Consider the following 20929-nt stretch of genomic DNA (forward strand, 5'->3'; position numbering starts at 1 on the left):
CCTAGTTTGGGTGAGACCACAAATACCTTATTAGTAAAAACAGAACATTTAAAGCCAGGTGAGGTGTCTGTAATCCTAGCTACTCAGGAGGCTGAGATCTGAGGATCATGGTTCAAAGTCAGCCCAGGCACTAAAAAGTCCATGAGACTCTTACCTTCGATTAGCTACCAGAAAACTGGAAGAGGCACTGTAGCTCAAGGGGTAGGGCAGTAACCTTGAGCTGAAGAGTTCAGGGACAGCATGCAGGCAGAGTTCAAGCAAAAACAAAACAAAACAAAACAAAAAGCCCCCAAAACAACCAAAATAAAACAAAAGAAAAAAACCTAAATAATGCACAATTTCTTAAGCTTCTCATATTTAAAATTTATATGTATGCACACACAAATGTATATACAGATACAGTGTATGTGTGCATGTGCACAAGTAAGCTGATTAAGTTCTTCTGTCTAGCTTTTTAGTCTGGCCAAATAACCTCACTCTTGAGTGCCAAAATAATTTCAGAGACCAATTAATTGGGTTCCTCTTAAGTGTCAATGTTTATAAAATCTTTGGGAATTAAAATACAGAAACTAATACTTTATCTTTCTGTATGAAATTACATGTATTTCAGGACAATAATGCTATCATAAAAATCTATTTAAGTAGAGAAGACATAACTAAATTTGTCATGCTTAATTATTTTCATATCCACATATTTCTTGAAATTAGCTTTCAGTGATACAGTGTTAGCTTTATAATTCTCAGGCAACAATTACAACCACAGAATGGAAAATGAATCTCTACAATAGGTATTCAATTCTGTTAAAAACTGAAAACATTTATTTAAATAGTTCTGTAAACAAAGTAGGCCAAAAATTCAAAAAAATTTAGTATATATTTTTAAAGATCAGAAACCAATAAATGTAGAAGATGAAGGGGAAGAGAGAAATGTTGATAACAAAGTACCTGAACTTTCCCCTTTCCAAATATCTAACATTTCACATATATCACTGTTTTCAGTGCAGCTTGTGAAGCCTTGGAATTCAGATTTCTCTCCACTAGTCTGAAATAAGTCCAACAAAGACTGTACTGGTGAAGTACAAATCCTCTTTGCTTCCTGTGTAGTAAGAAATTCAGTTTTCTCATCTGCTTCGGCATTTGGTTCCAGATTTTCTTTTGAACTTTGTCCTAATAATATTCTCACTTTTCGATGGATTCCACTGGAGGGCGAATCGTGAGCACTGTTGCTGTCACATGCACTGGGTTCCCGAGGAGGACTATAGCATGGACACTCTGTCTTTATCCTCAGGGGCTCTGGTGAAGTGTTCATTGCTGACAGACCACAGTCATGCCCGCTTGTTGAGTGAAGGTCCTTTTCTTTCAGATCTTTTGATGGAAGAAGATCCGTACTTAACTTTTCTTTTGGTTGGAACACACTATTATCTGTATTGAAATGAGAAACTTGTACATACGAATGTAGCTTAGTTGGACAATGATCTTCTAAATCATTTTCATGTACAATTAATTTAGGTTCAGGTGTGTTAAGAATGCATTCCTGTTTATCTTCATATGGAGGTAGATGTGTAAAGTTCTGTTTAGTGTCATTTTCAGTTGCATTTAATACAGAATATTCATTCATTCTTTTCTCTTCACATCCTCTCAATTCATTTGAAAAGCAGGGGACAGATTCAGAAATAAATACAAGGTTTTGTTCAGGTTCCTGGTTTTCTCCATACAGAACATTCTGCTTAATCACCTTTCCATTACTTTCACTGACATCTTTCTGGCAAATAAACTGTAATTCACATTTTTCTTTTGACTCAGTGTTTTCCAGGAAATTTGTAGAAACAGAAGGAAGAGATCTAAAGCTGTATTTTATTCTGCATAAAAACAAAAGAAAAAATATTAATACAATTGCTATGAAAACTAATTCTTCAGTTACAGCTTACATTAGTATCTTGAAACATTAAAAAAAAACTCTTAGAAAATACCACAAAAATACAGGAATCTCAACATATTGCCAAATTTAGATGTTTTTAAAGTAACAAAATGTAAACATAGTTGAAAACTCTTGTACCTGCCTTCTCATCCACATTCTTTTCTTCTCTTTTAGATTAATCAATATGCCTAATTTAATTCTTAAAATTAGTATAGCTATGTAAACCACAACAAAATTATATTATGAGATCTGGCCTTAACCCTAATTTCCCTTTTAGATGCCTGATTTTTTTTTGGTTGGTCACGTGACTTGAACTCAAGGCCTGGGTGGTTTCCCTGAGCTCTTTAGCTACCACTTGGAACCACAGCGCCACTTCTGGTTTTCTGATAGTTAACTGTAGATAAGAGTCTCACAGTTTTTAGTGCCTGGGCTGGCTTTGAACCACTATCCTTAGGTCTCAGCCTCCTAAGGTCCAAGGATTACAAGGGTAAGCCACCAGTGCCTGGCTGCCTGAATATTTTTATAACTTCAATGGTCTCATTTACATTATGTATATTTAACTCATTTTTCTTGGCAATGTGGACTAAAATATTTTGGGGTAAACCTACAGCAGAAATATAAAAATATTAATATCAAAGTGAGTTAAAAACTTAGTATCTTCATACTTCTAAAGAAGGTAGAATAGTTTAAATTTTCTGCAAGCATTTGATCTAAAGTTTTTTTCTTCATGGAACATCTTGATGTTCTTAGGATATTAGTTTGTTTAGACAATCCTAAATTATGATCCAATGTAGGAAAAGTTAACAATGAAGCAATTTTACAATGCACCTATCATATATAACAGAGAAATACACAATTTCGCTTGTCTCTTCTTTCAGCTGTTTCCTTTATACATTTTCTTTATACTTTAAGATGTCCTCTGAATAAATTGGTGATAAAAATAACAAAACATTTGTTCATTTGGGATATCTCTTCTGGGCCCAGAAATATTACGGAAACGGTGAGACTGGTGCAGAAAAATAACATAATAATTATAAGAAAAAACCAGCTAAGAAATTACTATTTAAAATTTTACTTCAGTTTTCAGATAATTTTAAGTTTTAACAGTAGTTCTATACATTCAGTAGTCAGAAGTATGCTTCCAAATGTTATCATCATGAACAACCAGTGTGAATGTTACAGAAATTGAGGTTTTTGTAGGCTTGTTTTTTTCTAATTAATTATTGGACACTGTACTATAGTGTCTTATTTGTAATATACATTAAGATTTATAATAATAATTTACAATAAACATTAGCCTAAAAGTAGATATGAGGACTGAATAGTCTACTGAGTTAACTCTAGGGAATATTCTTGTGAAACCACTTTTATGTTCATGGGAATAATAAAAGCAGGACTCATTTTGTCAAAACACGTAGTTTCTGTACATTCAACAACACTACATTCATTTAGTGAAAATATAAACAAGACTTAATAAAGCAGAGTAAGAAGTTTTTAAAAAATTCCTTAGGATTGCTTAGGTATCAGGGACTCATGACTGTAATCCTAAGTAAAGATCAGAAAGATCATGGTTTGAGGCCAGCCTGAGCCAAATGTTCCCAGAACTTCATCTCAATTGACAGCTGTGTACCAACAGTATTTTCCAACGTGGTACATACCTACCATCCCAGCTACACTGGAATGTTAAGACTGAGAATCAAGTTCCACACCAGCCCTGTTTGTCAGTCCAGGCAAAAAACTCACAAGACTCCATTTAAACAGAAAAACCTGGAGTGGTAGTAAACATCTATTATTCTGCGACCCTATACAAAAATAACCAGAGCAAGCCAGGTGTTATGGCTCACACCTGTAATCCTAGCAACTCAGGAGGTTTAATGCCAGGACCAGGCACGGAAGTCTGTGAGATTCTTATCTACAATTAACCACCAGAAACTCTAAGAGGGACTACCAGAAACTCTAAGAGGGACTGTGTGGCTCAAGTGGTAGAGTAATAGCCTTGAGCTGAAGACAGTATGTATCGCTAGAACAAAGCCCTGAATTCAAAGCCAAGTACTGACAAAACACTCCTCATAACTAAAAGTTTAAAACCTTTGAGTTTATAGACTTTTAGTTTGGTAACTTTATGGTTCTATAACAGGGACTGGCAAACTAGGCAGAGTAGGAAAAGTTTATTTTTTCTGAATACAGCTTTGTGGCAAAAGCCATACACATTTTACAATAGCAAAGCTAAGTTGTTATAACAGAGCTTGCTCAGTCATAAACCTTAAAATATTAACTATCTGGCTCTTAGGTGAGACTTTTTCTAAACCACAATACCAACAAAGAGACTAGAAATCGAAGGTAATAGTTCTTTAACCATACTTGTGTCCTGAAAGCACAAATGCCATCTAAGAAGTTTTATTTTTAGTGTAATGGACTACTAATCTAGTAGCATGAACAAGTGTGGTTGATTTACCTTTTCTTTTTAGGTATGTCTCTTTCAAATTCCACAAAATCAAAATCTAACTTAGATACAATATCGTCAACAACTTGATACTGGTTACTCTGTGCAAAGCTTCTGTGTTGTTCACTTAGAAGGTGCTAAAACAAAACAAAAAGCCATAAAATTACAGTTTTAAACCAACAGATGCTTTTTGTCTAGATTTTGAATGTTTTCCTACCTCTAAAGCTAGTGACTACTCCTTCCCCCCAAAGACAAAAGAAAACCCTCTCTTCCTAAGCTTCAAAGTAAGTTGAGGTAAAAGTGACTTCTAAGAAACCAATAAAGTTACTGTAACATTTAACAGTTAGTGTACACTAGTGGGTTTTTTTTGGCCAGTCCTGGGCTTGGGCTCAGGGCTTGAGCACTATCTCAAGGCTAGCACTCTACCACTTGAGCCTCAGCACCACTTCTGGCTTTTTGCTTTGTATGTGGGGTACTGAGGAATCGAACACACTAGTGTTTTTTGAAAACACCTTTCCCTCTGCTATCATATAACTGAGAATTATTACTAATAGAGCTTAAATGGAATCTTACATAAAATATTATAAAAGATAAAAATTCATGAACTATAAGAATGTAGAAGAAACGTGTGAATAAGTTAAGGTTAACAAACACTATTTGCCAGGCCCTGTATACGGTTACATGCCAGGAAGACAGTATTTGAACTGGGGCAGTGTGGATCCAAAGTTGCAAACTATAATAGTTCCAATCTTTAAAATGCTTATCTGTATCTTATGTGCCCTTCTAATTCTTGTATTTTCTGTTTCTGCCACCTCAACTCAAGAAAGACTTCTCAACTTTCAATTCTTTTACCATCAGAATATAAATGAGAAATTACTTAATTGATCAAGTCCAAAATATAGTCACCTTTTTTTTGTTGGTAGTGGGGGCTTGAACTCTGGGTCTGGGTGCTCTCCCTGAGCTCTTCAGCACAAGGATACTACCCTACCATACAAACCACAGCACCACTTCCAGTTTTTTGGTAGTTAGATGGAGATTAAGAGTCTTACCCACATTAGAGCCTAGGCTGCAATCCTCAGATCTCTGCCTTGTGAGTAGGTAGGATTGTGACTAGGTAGGATTATCGGTGTGAGCCACCACGCCCAGGTAGATAGTCACCTTTGAGCCATCATCATCTCTCACTCCTAGCAAACCCTTTAGCAATTTTTACTCCCTCTTTTAAAATATATCCAGTTTAAACATATCTTAAGTACGTATGCCATTGCCAAGTGCAGGCCACTACGAGATATTCTTTGATTATATCAATCAGTTCAGGATCCTGCACTGCCCCAGCCTTTTAGCTTATTTCAATATCTATAGTTTTTATGATCACTTTTCTCTGGTCTTTCCTTAAATCTTAGCTTATCAGTTAGGTATCCCTAAATAAATGCCATTTCTAAATAAATGGCAAAAAAAACCCCCACAAAAAACAAAGAAACAAAAAAAACTTCATCACTATTTTATGTTCTGCCATAGCAGTGACAATCTTTAGAGCTACTCTTCATCTTATGGTGATAGGTCACACCTCCTACCTCTACAAGAGGTGATCTTCACAGAGGTGGGGCATTTTTCTCTTTTCTTCAATGCTGACAGCCAGCAGTGATCAATGCCTATTTTTCAGTATCAGTTCCCTCCTATATAGTCTTAAAATGTAGGATGTTTGATTCTCTGCATGTAGCTCAGTGGTAGACTGCTTGCTTAGCAAGTGTAAGTTCCTAGCTTTGATTTCTAGCATTGAACGCACAGGCATGTCCCTACCCCCACCCTCACATTTTGTACTTGTTCAGTTTAAAACTGAAATCAGAAACAGTAACATAAAAAATTTGAATAACAGATACTATTCAGTATTTTAGAAATATCAATATACATCAGAATCATATTTACAGCTTCAAGATCTTCGTATTTCTGTAAGCAGCATTCACAATATCCTTTTTTTTTCTTCTCTTTCAACTGGAGTTGAACTGAGGATCCACCATATTTGTGGCCATCCACTTGGATTCTGGTGACAGAGGTACATGGTAAAAAAAAATTACTGCTAATCCTAAGGAATAATTTTTGAAACGATCCTGTTACTCTGTATAAAATTCCATAATTTGCAGACTTTTGGAGAATATTATATTGAGAAAAATATAGACATTTTCAACATTTGCAAATACTTTATGCATATCCACCCCAACTATCTATAAAGTTGTAAAATATGGCATGTTTTATAATAGATATAGACATTAGTAATATACATAGGAAAGTAAGCAAGATACTGATTATACACATATACAACTACTACTATTGTGGTATAAAATAAGGTATTTTAATTATTTTTCTGAAGAACAATGATTCAAACTAACCTTAGTTTAACCTGAGTTTGCTTTTGAATGCTAGATGGCTTATCTACATCAAAAGGACTGCAGGGCTTCTGAGTAGAATAGTTTATAAAAGGCATACTGGTAAATTGAAGATAAAATGGTCTATATAGTCTAAAAGAAAAAAAAAAGAAAAACACATGGGCTTCTGAGCTTCTTTACTATGAAATAAATAAAAGATATTTCAAAAGTTTTTAAAAATCATATAATTCACCTGAAATAGAAACTCAGGAGGGGTCAACCTCCCTTCAAAGGACCAATTTGTAGGCATAACAATTCGAAAACTTTCAAATTCTAGCAAAAATACATAACATAAACATAACCACTTAAAATTGTATTGAAAACATGTTAACACTTTGAATCATCTCTACAATTATCCTACAACTGAAACTGTTGCTATTTATTTCCTATTCCTCTTTTCTCTGAACCTTTGACAAGTAGTTATATTTAGTTTAATGAATTTGATTGTTCTACATATTTTATATTGGTGGGATACTGGTGCATTTCCGCCCTCATTTCAGGTTTTTTTTAGGATTTAATATTCCACTATGTATGCACATACATATATATACAGTTAAGATACGTTAAAATTTTTTTTTGTTGGTCATAGGGTGTGAACTCCGGGCCTTGGCATTGTTTTGAGCTCTTTAGTTCAAGGCTAGCACTCTACCACTTGAGCCACAGTGCTATTTCTGGTTTTCTGGTGGTTAACTGGTGGTAGGGGGTCTCAGGGGGTTCCGTGCCCAGGCTGGTCACGGAACCTCTATCCTCAGATCTCAGCCTCCTAAGTAGCTAAGATTATAGGTATGAGCCACTGGTGCCCGGCTTAATCTACATTGTTACTCCCACATTTAGTAATTAACTTAGGATAGTTTTACATACACACATATACATAGCATATATATATACACACTTAAGTATTTATACAGCTAATGTATTCTTATGTAATCTTGGATAGTAGCTATCCCTAAAGCATAGGGCTTAAAAAAATATACTTAGGGTATTAATCCCTTACTAGGTAAGTCATAAATATCTTCTGCTATTTGTTAGATTACTTTTATATTGTATTCCATCCTTTGATATGGAGAAATTTATAATTTTGATAGTCTCATTACTCTTCTGTCTTTTGTTGGTTTTCTTTTGGTGTATCTAAGAAACCACTGCCAAATTCAGTATCATTAACTATTTCTCTTATGTTTTCTTCTAAGATTTTTTAGTTTTGTATCTTTGATACATTTTAATATTTGTGGATGGCAAAAGGCCCTATTTCATTCTTTGTATGTATCTGATCCCCTAATCTTCACTGCTCTTTTCCCCATCCCTGTTAAAATCAACTTGACCATGTGTGATGAGCTTTCTGGTATTGTATTATACTGAACTGTCTAATCTATTTGTCTTCCTGAATGTCAGTATCAAATGTCCTGACTATTGTCGTTTTGTAGATTTGAAATCAAGAAGTATGAGAAATATAGATTTGTTCTTTTAGAAGATTGTTGTGGTTATTTTAGGATTAAGATTACAATTTTAGGATAGTTTTTTAACTTTTACAACACAATATAGTCACTGGAACTATAATGCAAATTATACTGGATATGCAGATTAATGTGGGAAGTATGGGTCAATATCTTAAAAACAGGCAATCTTCAGTTCAGAACTTAGTAATTCAGTAGCAAACTTTCAATCAGTACATTAGGGTTTTTGTTTTGATTTATTTTTGCTGACACAGGGGCTTGTACTCAAAAGGCTTCAAGCTTGCTCACCTTTCTTGTTGACAGCTGGTGTTCTATCATTTGAGTCATGCCTTCCAGTTAACTGGTGATGGGGTTCTAAAGAACTTCTCTGTCCTGGGCTGACTTCAAATATTAATACTCAATGCCTTAGCCTCCTAAGTAGCTCTGATCACAGGCATAAGCCACCAGTGCCCATATTTCTTATTTTTTTATTGTAGAGGGGATACAGTTACATTTGCCACATAGTAGGTGCATTACTTCTCATACATTGATACCCTTCTCATGTCTTTGTCCCAGTGCTCATATTTCTAACAGTAGTTAATTATATGGAACTTACATTTTGCCAGAAATGACAATATGAAATACTAAAAAATGAGTTGGTTTCATTAGTACTCTTAATGAAATAGTTCAAATACATATTTACAATCTGATGAAACTAAATTCAGTCTTGAATTAATGGTACATTCACGTCTGACTAATATAAAGGAACTTAACCACATTAATGGAATAGATTTTCCTTTTAATATTGTACTGACATCATACAGATTGGACACTTACTGGTTCATATCTTCTACTTTTATAAAAGGCTTCTTGAGTCTTCCTCCTTAAGGATATAGAAACAAGATGTTAGATACCTATAAATCAGTGACTTTTTGTAAACAAAACTGTTCTTAAAAAACACCTATATTTCATCCAGCTGAGTTTGTAAAGCCTCAGTTGAACTACTTTCCGATAATATCCCATTTCCAGAAATAATAGTAGCTATTATGATCTGAGATTCTTAAACTGAATGGAGGTACCAAGAAGTCTATGAACAGAATTTAGGAGAAACACGAATTGTAACTGAAAAAAATTATATTTACACTAATGGTAACTGATAATTTAACATTCTCCAATTGTAAATATGAGCAATAAATCACTTAGTATTAGCAGCAACTTCAACTTTGGTAACAATCATCAGACACTGTCACAGATCAGTTTATTAGTTATCTAAAAAGTTTCATACACCAGTTTAAAATTACTATAGAATATTACTGCTAGAAATTTCATTTTATGTACATATATGTTTCCATGACACTGGGATTTGAAGTCAGGGCCTCAAGGTTGCTCAGCTTGTATTCTACAACTTGAGCCCCACTTCCAGCCTATTCTTTTGCTTATTACATATATAAACTAGGGCACTTTTCTTCCTAGATGACTTTGAACAATGATCTTTCAGGTCTTAGTCTCCTAATTAGCTAGGTGCCCACTGGCAGCCAGCAGAAGTTTATAATAAAAAAACAGGTACATTAATATTAAAAATTAATAATTTTACATCTTAATATAATTGATTTTGGTGATTTTTTATAATGAAATATAAAATTTTTATCATTTTACTCTAATTATAAAATGGAAGTATATCACTATTAAAACTAATAAATACATTTTAATAAGGAATTCTTCTGTTAAACCAATAATTTTCCTATGCTTTAAAAATAACCACAAAATGCTGGATCAAGTAAATGGCCATTTACATGATCTTACAAGATCTTCATGTGATTTAGTTTGTGTTTAGAAGCAATTCAATATACAGATATTAAAATACTTACTTCTTGTTTTTTGTGTTCCAGTAACAACTCTTTTCCCCTATAAAAATAGAAATAAATAGACTAGGTTAAATAGACTAGGTCAAAGTCCAACAAAAACAGCACCAGGAATAGGAAATAGGTACATGTAAAAGGAGAAGTGGTAAAGGGGAAAGGGGTAGACAAATACAGGGGGAAGTAGGGGGAGAATGTAATCAAGAATTTATTGTATATACCACAAAATTAAGAAAAGGAAGGTTGAAAGGGGTGACACTTAATCAAGATGCATTGTATTCAGAAAATGCTTTGTTAAATGGCCAAAAATAACAATGAAACGCTGCATCCTCATAAAAATAAAATACTAGGAGTAAAAGTATAATGAAAAGTTATAAAGGACAATTATATCAAATGGGGATGATCATTTATTAGGGGGAAAATCAACTCAATCAAAGAAATTAAAACAAGGATTTTTTTTTTTCTTTTCTTTTTTATGCTCGTGGGACTTCAACTCTGGGGCCTGGGGCTGTCCCTGAGCTCTTCAACTCAAGGCTACTGCCCTACCCCATGAACCTCTTCCAGTTTTCTCGTGGTTAACTGGAGATAAGTCTTATGGACTTTAGTGCCTGGGTTGGCTTTGAATTGTGATTCTCAGATCTCAGCCTCCTGAATAGCCAGGATTACAGGCATGAGACAATTCGCCTGACAAAGAAGGATTTTTCAGGAACTAAAGTTCAAACTTTTGTGCAACCACTTAAATATATTAATTTAATGAAAGTAGTTTTAGTGACACAAATAATACTAACAGAATCTCTGCTATTTTTATTATTTCCTTCCACAGTTGTCCTAATGGTGGGCATACATAAGTTGTATAATCACATTAAAAGATTAACTTATCTATTATAGACAATTACCAAACAACACATAATTTCCTATCATTTTGTATATGTTTGTGTTCACATGTATATGCTTGCATGCATGCCAGTACTGTGGTTTGAAATCAGGATCTCATGCTCTCACCATATTCACTAGAGATTAACTCTCTACTGCATGACCAGCATCTCGACTTCCAGCATTTTGCAAGCTAATTGGAGATAAGTCTCTTGGATTTGTCTTCTCAGGCCAGCTTTGACCTTGATCATCAGATCGCAGTCTCTAGAGTACTAGGATTTATAGGTGTAGCCACTTTTTCTCTAAACACCAATACCACTAAAGACTTCTTGACTTTATCCTTCCACATCTTTGATATTTCACTGTATTTCTGAGACTCACTTCATTTTGTTTTACCTCAGTCCTTCCCACCCCACCACTTGACTGTTGTTCATTTTAGTTTACTGACACTTCATTCTGTCATTATATTCTACTATGAAGACCACCCAATAAATGTTAAATCTCAGATAAGTTTTTTCATTTCTATCATTTCTGTCGATTTTTTAATAGTTTGTTTCTACTGCCAACTTCTACATTTTTCATTATGCTTGCCTTCACTTTAAAAATATTTTTCTGATATTTTAACATGAAGAATATCTTAATGTTGACATTAGTTTTAAACTGGTTTAGTTTTCAAAGATGTATATGATGAGGCTTTGTGTTTAGTCTGCACAGATACTACATATAAGTCAGGTTTGGGCAGTGGTTTATTGATTTAGTTCCATTTTCAAAGCTCTTACTATGCTTGCACTATGACTCCTTATCATATGCAACAAAAAAATTAAGCTGAGTACGTGTGAATTTACATAGAAAATTAGATAATTTTTTCTACCTGTCCTTTACAGGTATGAGCCACCAGACATTAGTGAGTTCACATCTTTATAATATAGTCTCTAAGAAACTTCCTTTCAAGTCCATTTATTTAAAGATAGAATGAAGAAAAAGACCACTGAAAATGACTGAAAAACATGAGACTCAAGGCAAAAGCAAAGAGATGACAGAACAGAGAAGTTCAAAGAGGTAACGGACAATCGCTAGGAGAATGAATATGACTGGTTTTCAAAAATATCAAAGTTATCTAACAAATCTGATGGGGAATTCATAACCTGCAGGTTGAAAAATGATTGGGAAGTATAAGTGGAGGTCTGGGAAGTGTAGACAGGAATTATAAAGATCAAGCAATAATTACATATGGGTATGGAATAAAGGGAGGTGTTACTGTATTTGTTTTTAAGGAATGGAAATGGGTTGCATATGTATACAGCCTTCAACTGAAAAAACTAGGCAAAAAACTGAAGACATGGAAGTCTAACAGAGCACAAGGCTCAACACAGTAGCTTTAACGAATAACTAAATTCTGTTATATCATCTGGAGCGATCTAACAAGCATATTCCTTATTTATCTAAGAACGGACACATTATTTGTGTTATGTTAACAGCTAATTTTAGTATTTTTCTGTAGTACAAATAAAAATATTTAAAAATAAGCTATAACAAGAAGAGGGGGAGACCAAAAGAAGTATGCCTCAATCCCAGAAACTACTTTTATTTCCTAAAGTTCAATCATACACACCAATTTGGAAATAATCACTATTACTATTAGGATGCTTTTTATACTATAGGAAAAAGTTATAAGCACATAAATAAAATGTTGAACTGGATGACCTTTTTTCTATTTTTGTGTTGGTTCTGGGGCTTATACATAGGGCTTTGGTGTTGTCCATGAGCTTTTTAAAGTCAAGGCCAGGACCTCTACCATTTGAGCCACAGCTTTAACACTGGCTTTTTGCTGGTTAATTATAAGTGCCTCATGGATGTCCTGCTCAGTCTGGCTTCAAAATGTGATCCTTAGATCTCAGCTAAATGAGCAGCTAGGATTTACAGGTCTGAGCCATAGGCATCTGGCTTGATTTTTTTTTTTTTTTGCCAGTCCTGGGCCTTGAACTCAGGGCCTGGGTACTGTCCTTGGGCTTTCTCAAGGTTAGAGCTCTACCACTTGAGCCACAGCACCAAGGAATGGAATCCAGGTCTTCGTGCATGCTAGCAAAGCACTCTACCACTAGGCCAAACTCCTGTCCCCCAGCTTGATTTTTTAAAAGTAGTTTTAAAACTTTTTAAAGACAACAATTTTATCTAACTACACGTATACAAGGAACTATGACAGAGAAACTATATAGTACAAATTTTTAAAAAGGCAACATACCACATCTTTTACAGAAGTACTTGGTTTCTTGAGCAAACACAATTCTTTCTTCCTTTGTTCAATGTAATATCTAATATCTTATTAAAAGAAAAAAAATTCAAGATCGGCATTTTATTGGTAGAGTATAAGGGACACACACACACACACACACACACACACACACACACACGCACCTTTCTTTGGCTAGTGCTAGTGTGTGAACTCAAGAATTTCGCACTAGTGGTAACTTTACCACTTGAGCCAGTATTTCCTCCCCTTTTTGGTTACATTCTTTAATAGAGTATTATATTTTTGTCACGGACTGCAATCTTTCTACCTATGCTTGGTAGGCTGCTTACCACAACACCTAGCTCACTACTGTAATCGGGGAATGATTTACTATTACAGGTAAATCCTGTTTTTAATCAAGATTTCCATTATGTAGCTAGGAACCAAGAGATAGACATGGGCATTTATAAAATGTCAAGACAACTTCAGGATCCTTACCATCAATATGAAGAATTTTTACTCCCCAAGACAAGGCATTTGATAATATACTGTTTGCAGGAATAAAATCCTGTAAAAAAGAAGTTTGAGAAGTTGTCTAGGAAACTGCTGTTTAAAATGAGTTATTTAAAAAAAAAACATTCATGTCAGGGAAGTGATTATTCAGAAAAATTCATAGATATAGTACACCATATCTTTTCCTTCGGCATTTCTAAAATATCACAAAATATATCTATTCTCTTGGCAATTTAGTGTGTACTATAAGGCAAATTTCAAAAGCTTTCAGTTATACATTAAAAAGCCACATGATGGCAATGTTTCTCCACTAAAAAATTCCATTCTTTGTAAAATGAGACACATTGAAATTTATATTCTTCCTGTTAAAAATGAATGGAAGGAGTTATTTCAAGGGTATATATATATTTACATAAATGTGTAAAAATACAACTGGAAGATATATATAGATACATCTTCCAGTTGAATTTTTAATGACAATATATAGGGTGAACAAGTTCCTACTTACATGATCCTTGATAGCTTTTTCGACTAATAGTTTTCCCCGGCTTAAATACACCTATAGAAAGACCAAGGAAGAAACACCTTAGAGTTGTATGGTTCAATGAAGAGAGAAATTGTGAGTGAATACAGTCATAATACTCAGTGTATTCATGCAAAAATCGAACTAGGAAGTTTGGTGGACTTGGAATATACTGATGAGGTAGAATGGTAAGTGGTGACACTGATTAAGACACAATGTAGTTAAACTGATGTTTTTTGAGGTTGGTCCTAGGGCTTGAACTCTGGGCCTGGGCGCTGCCCTGAGCCTCTTTGTGCTTAAGACCAGTTCTCTACCAGTTGAGCCACAGTGCCCTTTTCTGAGTAGTTTATTGGAGATCAGTCTCAGACTTTCCTGATAGGGCTGGCTTTGAATTGCGATCCTCAGAACTCAGTCTCCTGAGTAGCTAGGATTATAGGCGTGTATCACAGGAGCTGGCCCAACTTTTATTCTGCACATGATCTTTAACGGATAGAATGCATAAGGCTTCATTTTTCTTCTATACTGGATATTCTCTGAAGTGAATTCCTTTGGAACTCATTTCTCCCTATCTGTTTCATCCTCATTTTCCCTACTTTTCACATGGCTATAGTAGATCTGTTTAATAGGATGTTTTAAAAGTAATGTATTTACAATATAGTCTAAAATTTCATGTTAAATTTTGTTATCTTTTAATTTCTTTCTCTAATTCTTAAATCTATCAATGTCTGGCTAATGCAGTAAAACATATACAATGACATCAGTATTTCTGTATGAGCTAATGACCAGTTGCCAGACAGGTCCCACTTTAGGCTTTGTAGGCCTTGTCAACTCTATCACAATCATTGACTTCTGAGAGAAGTAGAAAGCAACCACAAGTAACACCTACAAACATGGTTATGGTTGTGTTGTAATTACATTTTGTGGATAATAAGATCTGGATTTCAATGATTTCTCACAAAACATTCTTTTGATTTTTTATTCCCTATCAACCATTCAAAAAAAAATAACCATGTTTTGCCAGATACAGGAAAACAGGTAGCAAGCTATATTTGGTCAATTTGCTTAACTCTATTATGATGTTTAAACAGCCTTCTATTTCTTCTTTATAAGAGTTTATTAACGTTCAGCTGTGAATTATTCTGAACTATAAAAGCCATCCTAGAATATTCATTAGAAATCAGGATACGATTGATTACTCTATACAATTTAAAGGAAAAGGTAATAACCTATTTGGAAAAGTTATAGGTTTATGACTGTTCTGTTAGCCTACTAATAAAAAGTATGAGCTAAATGAATGGCATATGCCTCTAGTTCTAGAAATTTGGAACAATGAAATAGAAGGACCAAAAGTTCCAGGCCAGCCTGAGCTACACAGAAAGACTGTCTCATGAAAAAGAAAAGTATGAGATTTTCAGATTTCTGCCTTTCTGAATGTCTCAAAGCTTATTTAACAGACTTACTGTGTCTGGAGACTTAAATGAACTTCCATCATGGCTGGGATGAGGTGAAGTGGTTTCTGCAGTATATACAGATTCTGGACTTGGTACAGGAGAGATTCGACCCAATGTCTGTGCATATTTTGCTTCCTTTTTACTTGAAATAAGATAACTGATATCTTTGCTGAGAAATTCTTCAACTCGCTAGAGGAAAAAATATTTTTAAGTAGGTAAACTATAAGCTGTTTATATAGCAAACTAACTATAAAACTTCAATGTCATAATATTAACATCTTACACAATGGTTTTTATGCCACATTTTTCTAAACCTAGGGTTCTAAGGAAGTATAATACTAAATAACATAAGAATGATATATGTTAGTTGTTGTTGTTATTATTATTATTATTGTGGGTCATGGGGCTTGAACTTGGCCTGGGCGCTGTCCCTGAGCTCTTCAGCTCAAGGCTTCCGCCCAGTCCTAGGCCTGGGCATTATCCCTGAGCTCTTCAGGTCAAGCCTACCTCCCTACCCTTGAGCCAAGCCCCACTTCCCACCGTTTTTCTAGAGGTTGATTGGAGATAAGAGCCTCAGGTTCTTTTGTGCCTGGGGCTGGCTTTGAACCTTGATCCTCAGATTTCAGCTTCCGGAGTAGCTAGGATTACAGGCATGAACCACCAGGCCTGGTTTAGCTATTATTCTTAAAATACTTTATCCTAATTTGTAATCCATGTAATTCCTCAATATTATCCACATTTTCCAGAGAAAACTGAAAGTACATGACGTTATTCCAGTAGTAAATAATCGTAATACAAGATATCCTGGGTCAATCCCATACTTTAAGCAGCTTTTACTATCCAATATGGTAATGTTGTTATATGTGATTACTAAGCACCTAAAATAAAATGTAACCTAGCCACTCAAATGTTTAAATTTAATGAACTTAAACAGACCTTTGGAAAGTTAATTCCCTTGCTAAAACATTTAAAATAACTGCTTTAAATGTTGGAATTTATAACACCTATGCCAAAGCCATAATAATTTATATTACTATAGATTATTCATATATAGAGGAAGGAAAATTAAGTAGAAACTATAATACTAATAGTTCATGATTAGAATCCTAATTACATAGGAGGCTGAGATCTGGAATCTGTCCTTGGCAGAAAAGTCCTCAAGGCATTCATCTTCAACTAAGGGGCAAAAAATTGGGCTAGAGACATTACTCAAGCAAGAAAGCTGAATGAACTCAAAGCTGTGAGTTCCAGTGCAAGCAGTTGAAAAAAATACCTATATAAAATGCAATCTAGGTGCTGGTGGCTCACATTGATAATCCTAGATACTAAAAAGGCTGAGATCTGAGGATCAGGGTTCTAAGCCATCTAGACAAGTGTACATGAGATACCTATCCTCCAACTAACCACCAAAAAAAGGCAGATATAGAGCTGTGTGGCTCAAGGGGTACACTGCCAGTTTTATGCAAAACAGGTCAGGGACAGTGCTCAGGCCCTAATTTCAAGCCCTAAAACTGGTTCATAAACCCCAAAATATACACACAGATGCCAAAGATTAGTGGCTTTGTCTGCATCCTAGCTACTCAGGAGGCTGAGATTGGAAGAATCAGAGGCTCAAAGCCAGGCTAAGCTGAAAAGTCTCTAGCAAGAAAGCAGAGTACCAGCCCTGAGTTCAACAAGCAAGCCAGCAATGAGTCAACCCCTAGAACTGGAATAAAGACGTTGAATAAAAACACTACTAAACATGGGACCAGGAGTTTGGCCAAGTGGTAGAGTGCTTGGCTAGCATGCACGAAGGCACGGGTTTGAATCTTCGGTACCACATACATAGAAAAAAGCTGGGAGTGGTGCTGAGGCTCAAGTTGTAGAGCTCTAGCCTTGAGAAAGTCCAAGGACAGTGCTCAGGCCCTGAGCTCAAGCCCAGGACTGGCCAAAGAAACAAACAAACAAAACCGCTACTAAACAGAACAGGTATTTGTGATCAATCATCATTAAAGACTTCTAAGAATATTTGGCAGCATTAATTTCTAGAGAATCTCCTACTATAAAAGGGAACAATAAAATGAAGCAAGGTTTAACTGATAAGTTAATTTCACCTAATCACTGAGGATTTGTCAAGAGGATTAAACTTAATTAAATGCAAATTACTTCCTTTTTTTCCTGCTCAGCCAGTAATTCAGTTTTACTAGCCAGCTAATAATAATAGACATTCAGCTAACACATGTACTTGATACAAGAATTAAAGAAACTCATAGAAGATAAGGCAATTCATGCATATTTCAAATATTATCTTCATTGTCATAAATACAAACGCTGGAAATACAATTAATCTTTCAAGAGAAGCTTAATTCCCTAAACATTTTATTGTGATCAAATATAACAAAAGCTTACCACTTTAATCATTTTTAAGCGTATAATTCAGTAGTAACAATCTATTTGCAATGTTATACAATTATTGCTACTGGCCATTCCAGAACATTTTCAGGATGTTATTAAAACGTTAGTATCTATTCCCCTTTTCACCATCTATTCTACACTGTCTTTATGAATTTGGTTATTCTAGGCACTTTCCTGCTATGGTTTCAATATCTCCACTAAAAAAGTCATGTAGAAATTTAATTCCCAATATGAGATATTATTAAGAGGGTAAAAACCTCATCTCAGTCTCTTGAGTAGCTAGGATTAGTGGTTTAAGCCACCAGCTTCCAGTGATATACCCTAACTTTTTCTTTTACCTTACTGTTTGCCTTTTTTGAGAGGCATATTAAGGACAGGGAAACAATCAGCAGATTCCAAGGTGATTTTTGTTAACTAAGCTGTATAGTGCACACATGGTAATTTTCAGTTCCAAAATTTCTTTTGTTTTTTTTATGCTTACTTTCTGACTACGCTCAGTCAAAACCGTACATAATAAATTCACAAATAGTGGGCTATATGTATATGATATGTAATTCTACAATAATTATCAAGCAAGTCTTGCTATCTGGAAGACAACTTAACATCACAATGAGAAGGCAATGAGCCGTTTACTAGAACCAAGTAAGTTTTATATGGAATTGTACACTGGACTACTAAACTTCCCGAACACTTTGTTGGTCTACAAAAGGTTAAAAAAGGTGATGTTTTTCTTTCTTTTTATTGACTTTAGAGACCAAATCTAGGGCTGCATGTATGCTAGGCAGGTGGTCTGTCACTGAATGCCACTCCCAGCCCCCAAATAAATAGCTATTCATTAATGAAAAACAGACTAACAGGTAAAACATTTGAGTATACACTTTTCACTTACCCCTCCCAGATCCTTTATGTCTTTCTGGAGTTTTTCAGATATGGTGACAGAAGGTAAATCAAGGTAAAATATTTTCCCCCAAAATGGCTTGTATTTGGATTTCTCTGGTCTGCTCTCAGGTTTCAGAGAATTCAAAGATAGTTTGTTCTTTTCATTTTTGACTTGTAGGCCACCTGTTATTTAAAAATGCTCAAGTTTCAATCATATTCATGCAAATGAAATTTATACTGTTTAAAATGTCATTATGCAGCAATATAGGAAGAGGCAATCCTTATGGTCACACTTCAGTGCATTTCTCTGTATTACAAGTCAGGACAAAGCAAAATGCCTATGTGCATTCAGACTCTAGGTTGGAAAGTAATAGTTAAAAGTCAGTATTCTTATATGTATTCCTGTTTTATGTATTAAGGAATGGAACTAAAACACTCTCTGAAAGATTTCTTAGGATGCAAACTTCATCTACAAATACCCATGTATTTACTGAGTGTCTGTAGTTTCCTTGAGCAATTAACTTTGATACTTCAGATTTTTATTTTTCAACCACCAGCAAACCAAAGTTTTTTTTCAACTTTTAAAATTATCTTTAAGTAGTTTTACCAAGGGGTTTAAACTGAACCTGTTACTTTGTCAGTACAATTCATCTGAATGATTGGTTTGAACCAATGACGTTCCTTTCATCAATCTTCCCCATCTCTTCCACACCACCAATCTCCTCTATTTACCTGGTTGCATTTTTAAGTATGTACACTGAATATTATGACTGCATTAGCCTACCCTGTCTCTCTCCCTTCATCTGAACTCCACCCCTTGATCTCACCTCCATCCGGTAACACAGATTCCAGCTATCTGGTAAACATTCCATCAAACTCAAAGTTATTCAAGGATTTTCACCACTGGAATCCAATTGTCAACTAAAAAGGCGGTAGGCAAAAAGACTGCTTAAGCAGAATGACCTAGTCCTTAAGGAGTATTGAGTACAAGTTTTAATTTCACATAGTTTTTTGAAATGAATCAAAACCATCCATATCGTATTCAGTCTGTATATATGTTACTAAACTCATCCCCTAAGACCTACATCACCATTCACTTAATTATTGTCAATGAAAACACATCTGAGATAGGAGCGACTTCTTCAAAGTGTTCGAATCCAATCTTTTTGTAGCAAGCGGTGACTACACACATACACATTTGATATTTAGTGTTTTTTATCCAGTAAAGCAACTGGGAATGGAAGTCAGCTTTTGTTTGTCTATAAAGTCGAAATAGGCAATAGATGTGTTTAAATATAAAAGCTTCATCTCAACTACGATTAATAAGAACGTGAACACCAAAAAAACCCCCAAAAACCCCAACAACAAAAACAACAACAACCTTATCTCATAGTGAACTGAAAAGCCTTTACAACTGGGAAGCCAGTGCGCAGCCTCACAGGCTCTGAACGCCGGGCGGCTGCGCGAACCTGCCCATTGTCGGCGGGCTCCGGCGCCGGGTGGAGAAGCCCGGGACCGTCCCGGGGTCCCGGGAATGCGGGGCGGGGCCTGGGCCCGCCGAGCGCGCGACCCCGCCGGGATGCGTCCCGCAGGCTTCCGGCGGGCCACACCGAGGAACGGACCGGAAAGGGAAGGCAGCGGCGGGAGGGTGCGGGGGAATCCGCGGGGGACCCCCGGGCGGAGGCCGAGGTTAAAGGGACGGCGGGCGGAGGAGGGGCCACGTACCCTGCAAACGGCCTCGGCTGTGGATCCTCATGGCTTCGGGGTTCATAGCATCCGCCCGAGACCTACATGCTGGGTCCCCACCCGCAGCCGCGACCTCCGGCCGCGAAAACCAGGCCGTACCGTCGACTGGCTTGCGGCCTCCGCTTTCCCGCAGCCGAGGAGCGACGTCTGCAGGCCGGGTTTCCGGGACGGGCGACGAGCCCCGGGCGCTGGAGAGGAAGGAGAAAAAGCACAAACGAGTGGGCAGCGGCGGTTGAAGATTTGAAAACGC

The 20929-nt window shown here is 35.8% G+C and overlaps 1 protein-coding gene across 2 annotated transcripts; it reads right to left on the reverse strand.

The window, feature by feature from the left end:
• Nucleotides 1-269: 269 nt before the first annotated feature.
• On the reverse strand, nt 270-20886 carry Dbf4 (DBF4-CDC7 kinase regulatory subunit). Of its 2 annotated transcripts, XM_090332859.1 has the most exons (12): nt 20659-20886; nt 18944-19116; nt 15670-15849; nt 14195-14245; nt 13672-13741; nt 13186-13262; nt 10080-10116; nt 9049-9094; nt 6746-6874; nt 6285-6399; nt 4374-4498; nt 271-1859 (listed from the first exon to the last, which is right to left on the reverse strand). In XM_090332859.1, the coding sequence occupies exons 1-12, from the start codon at nt 20702-20704 to the stop codon at nt 887-889; spliced, it is 2022 nt and encodes a 673-aa protein (XP_090188985.1). In that variant the 5' UTR covers nt 20705-20886; the 3' UTR covers nt 271-886. The 2 variants fall into 2 exon arrangements, with proteins under 2 accessions (XP_090188986.1, XP_090188985.1); XM_090332860.1 differs by lacking the exons at nt 13672-13741; nt 15670-15849; nt 18944-19116; nt 20659-20886 and having other exon boundaries at nt 270-1859; nt 14195-14239.
• Between the last annotated feature and the right edge of the window lie 43 nt (nt 20887-20929).

The sequence above is a fragment of the Megascapheus bottae genome, chromosome 5, assembly GCF_031878675.1.
Source record: "Megascapheus bottae isolate mThoBot1 chromosome 5, mThoBot2.hap1, whole genome shotgun sequence".
Taxonomy (NCBI): domain Eukaryota; kingdom Metazoa; phylum Chordata; class Mammalia; order Rodentia; family Geomyidae; genus Megascapheus; species Megascapheus bottae.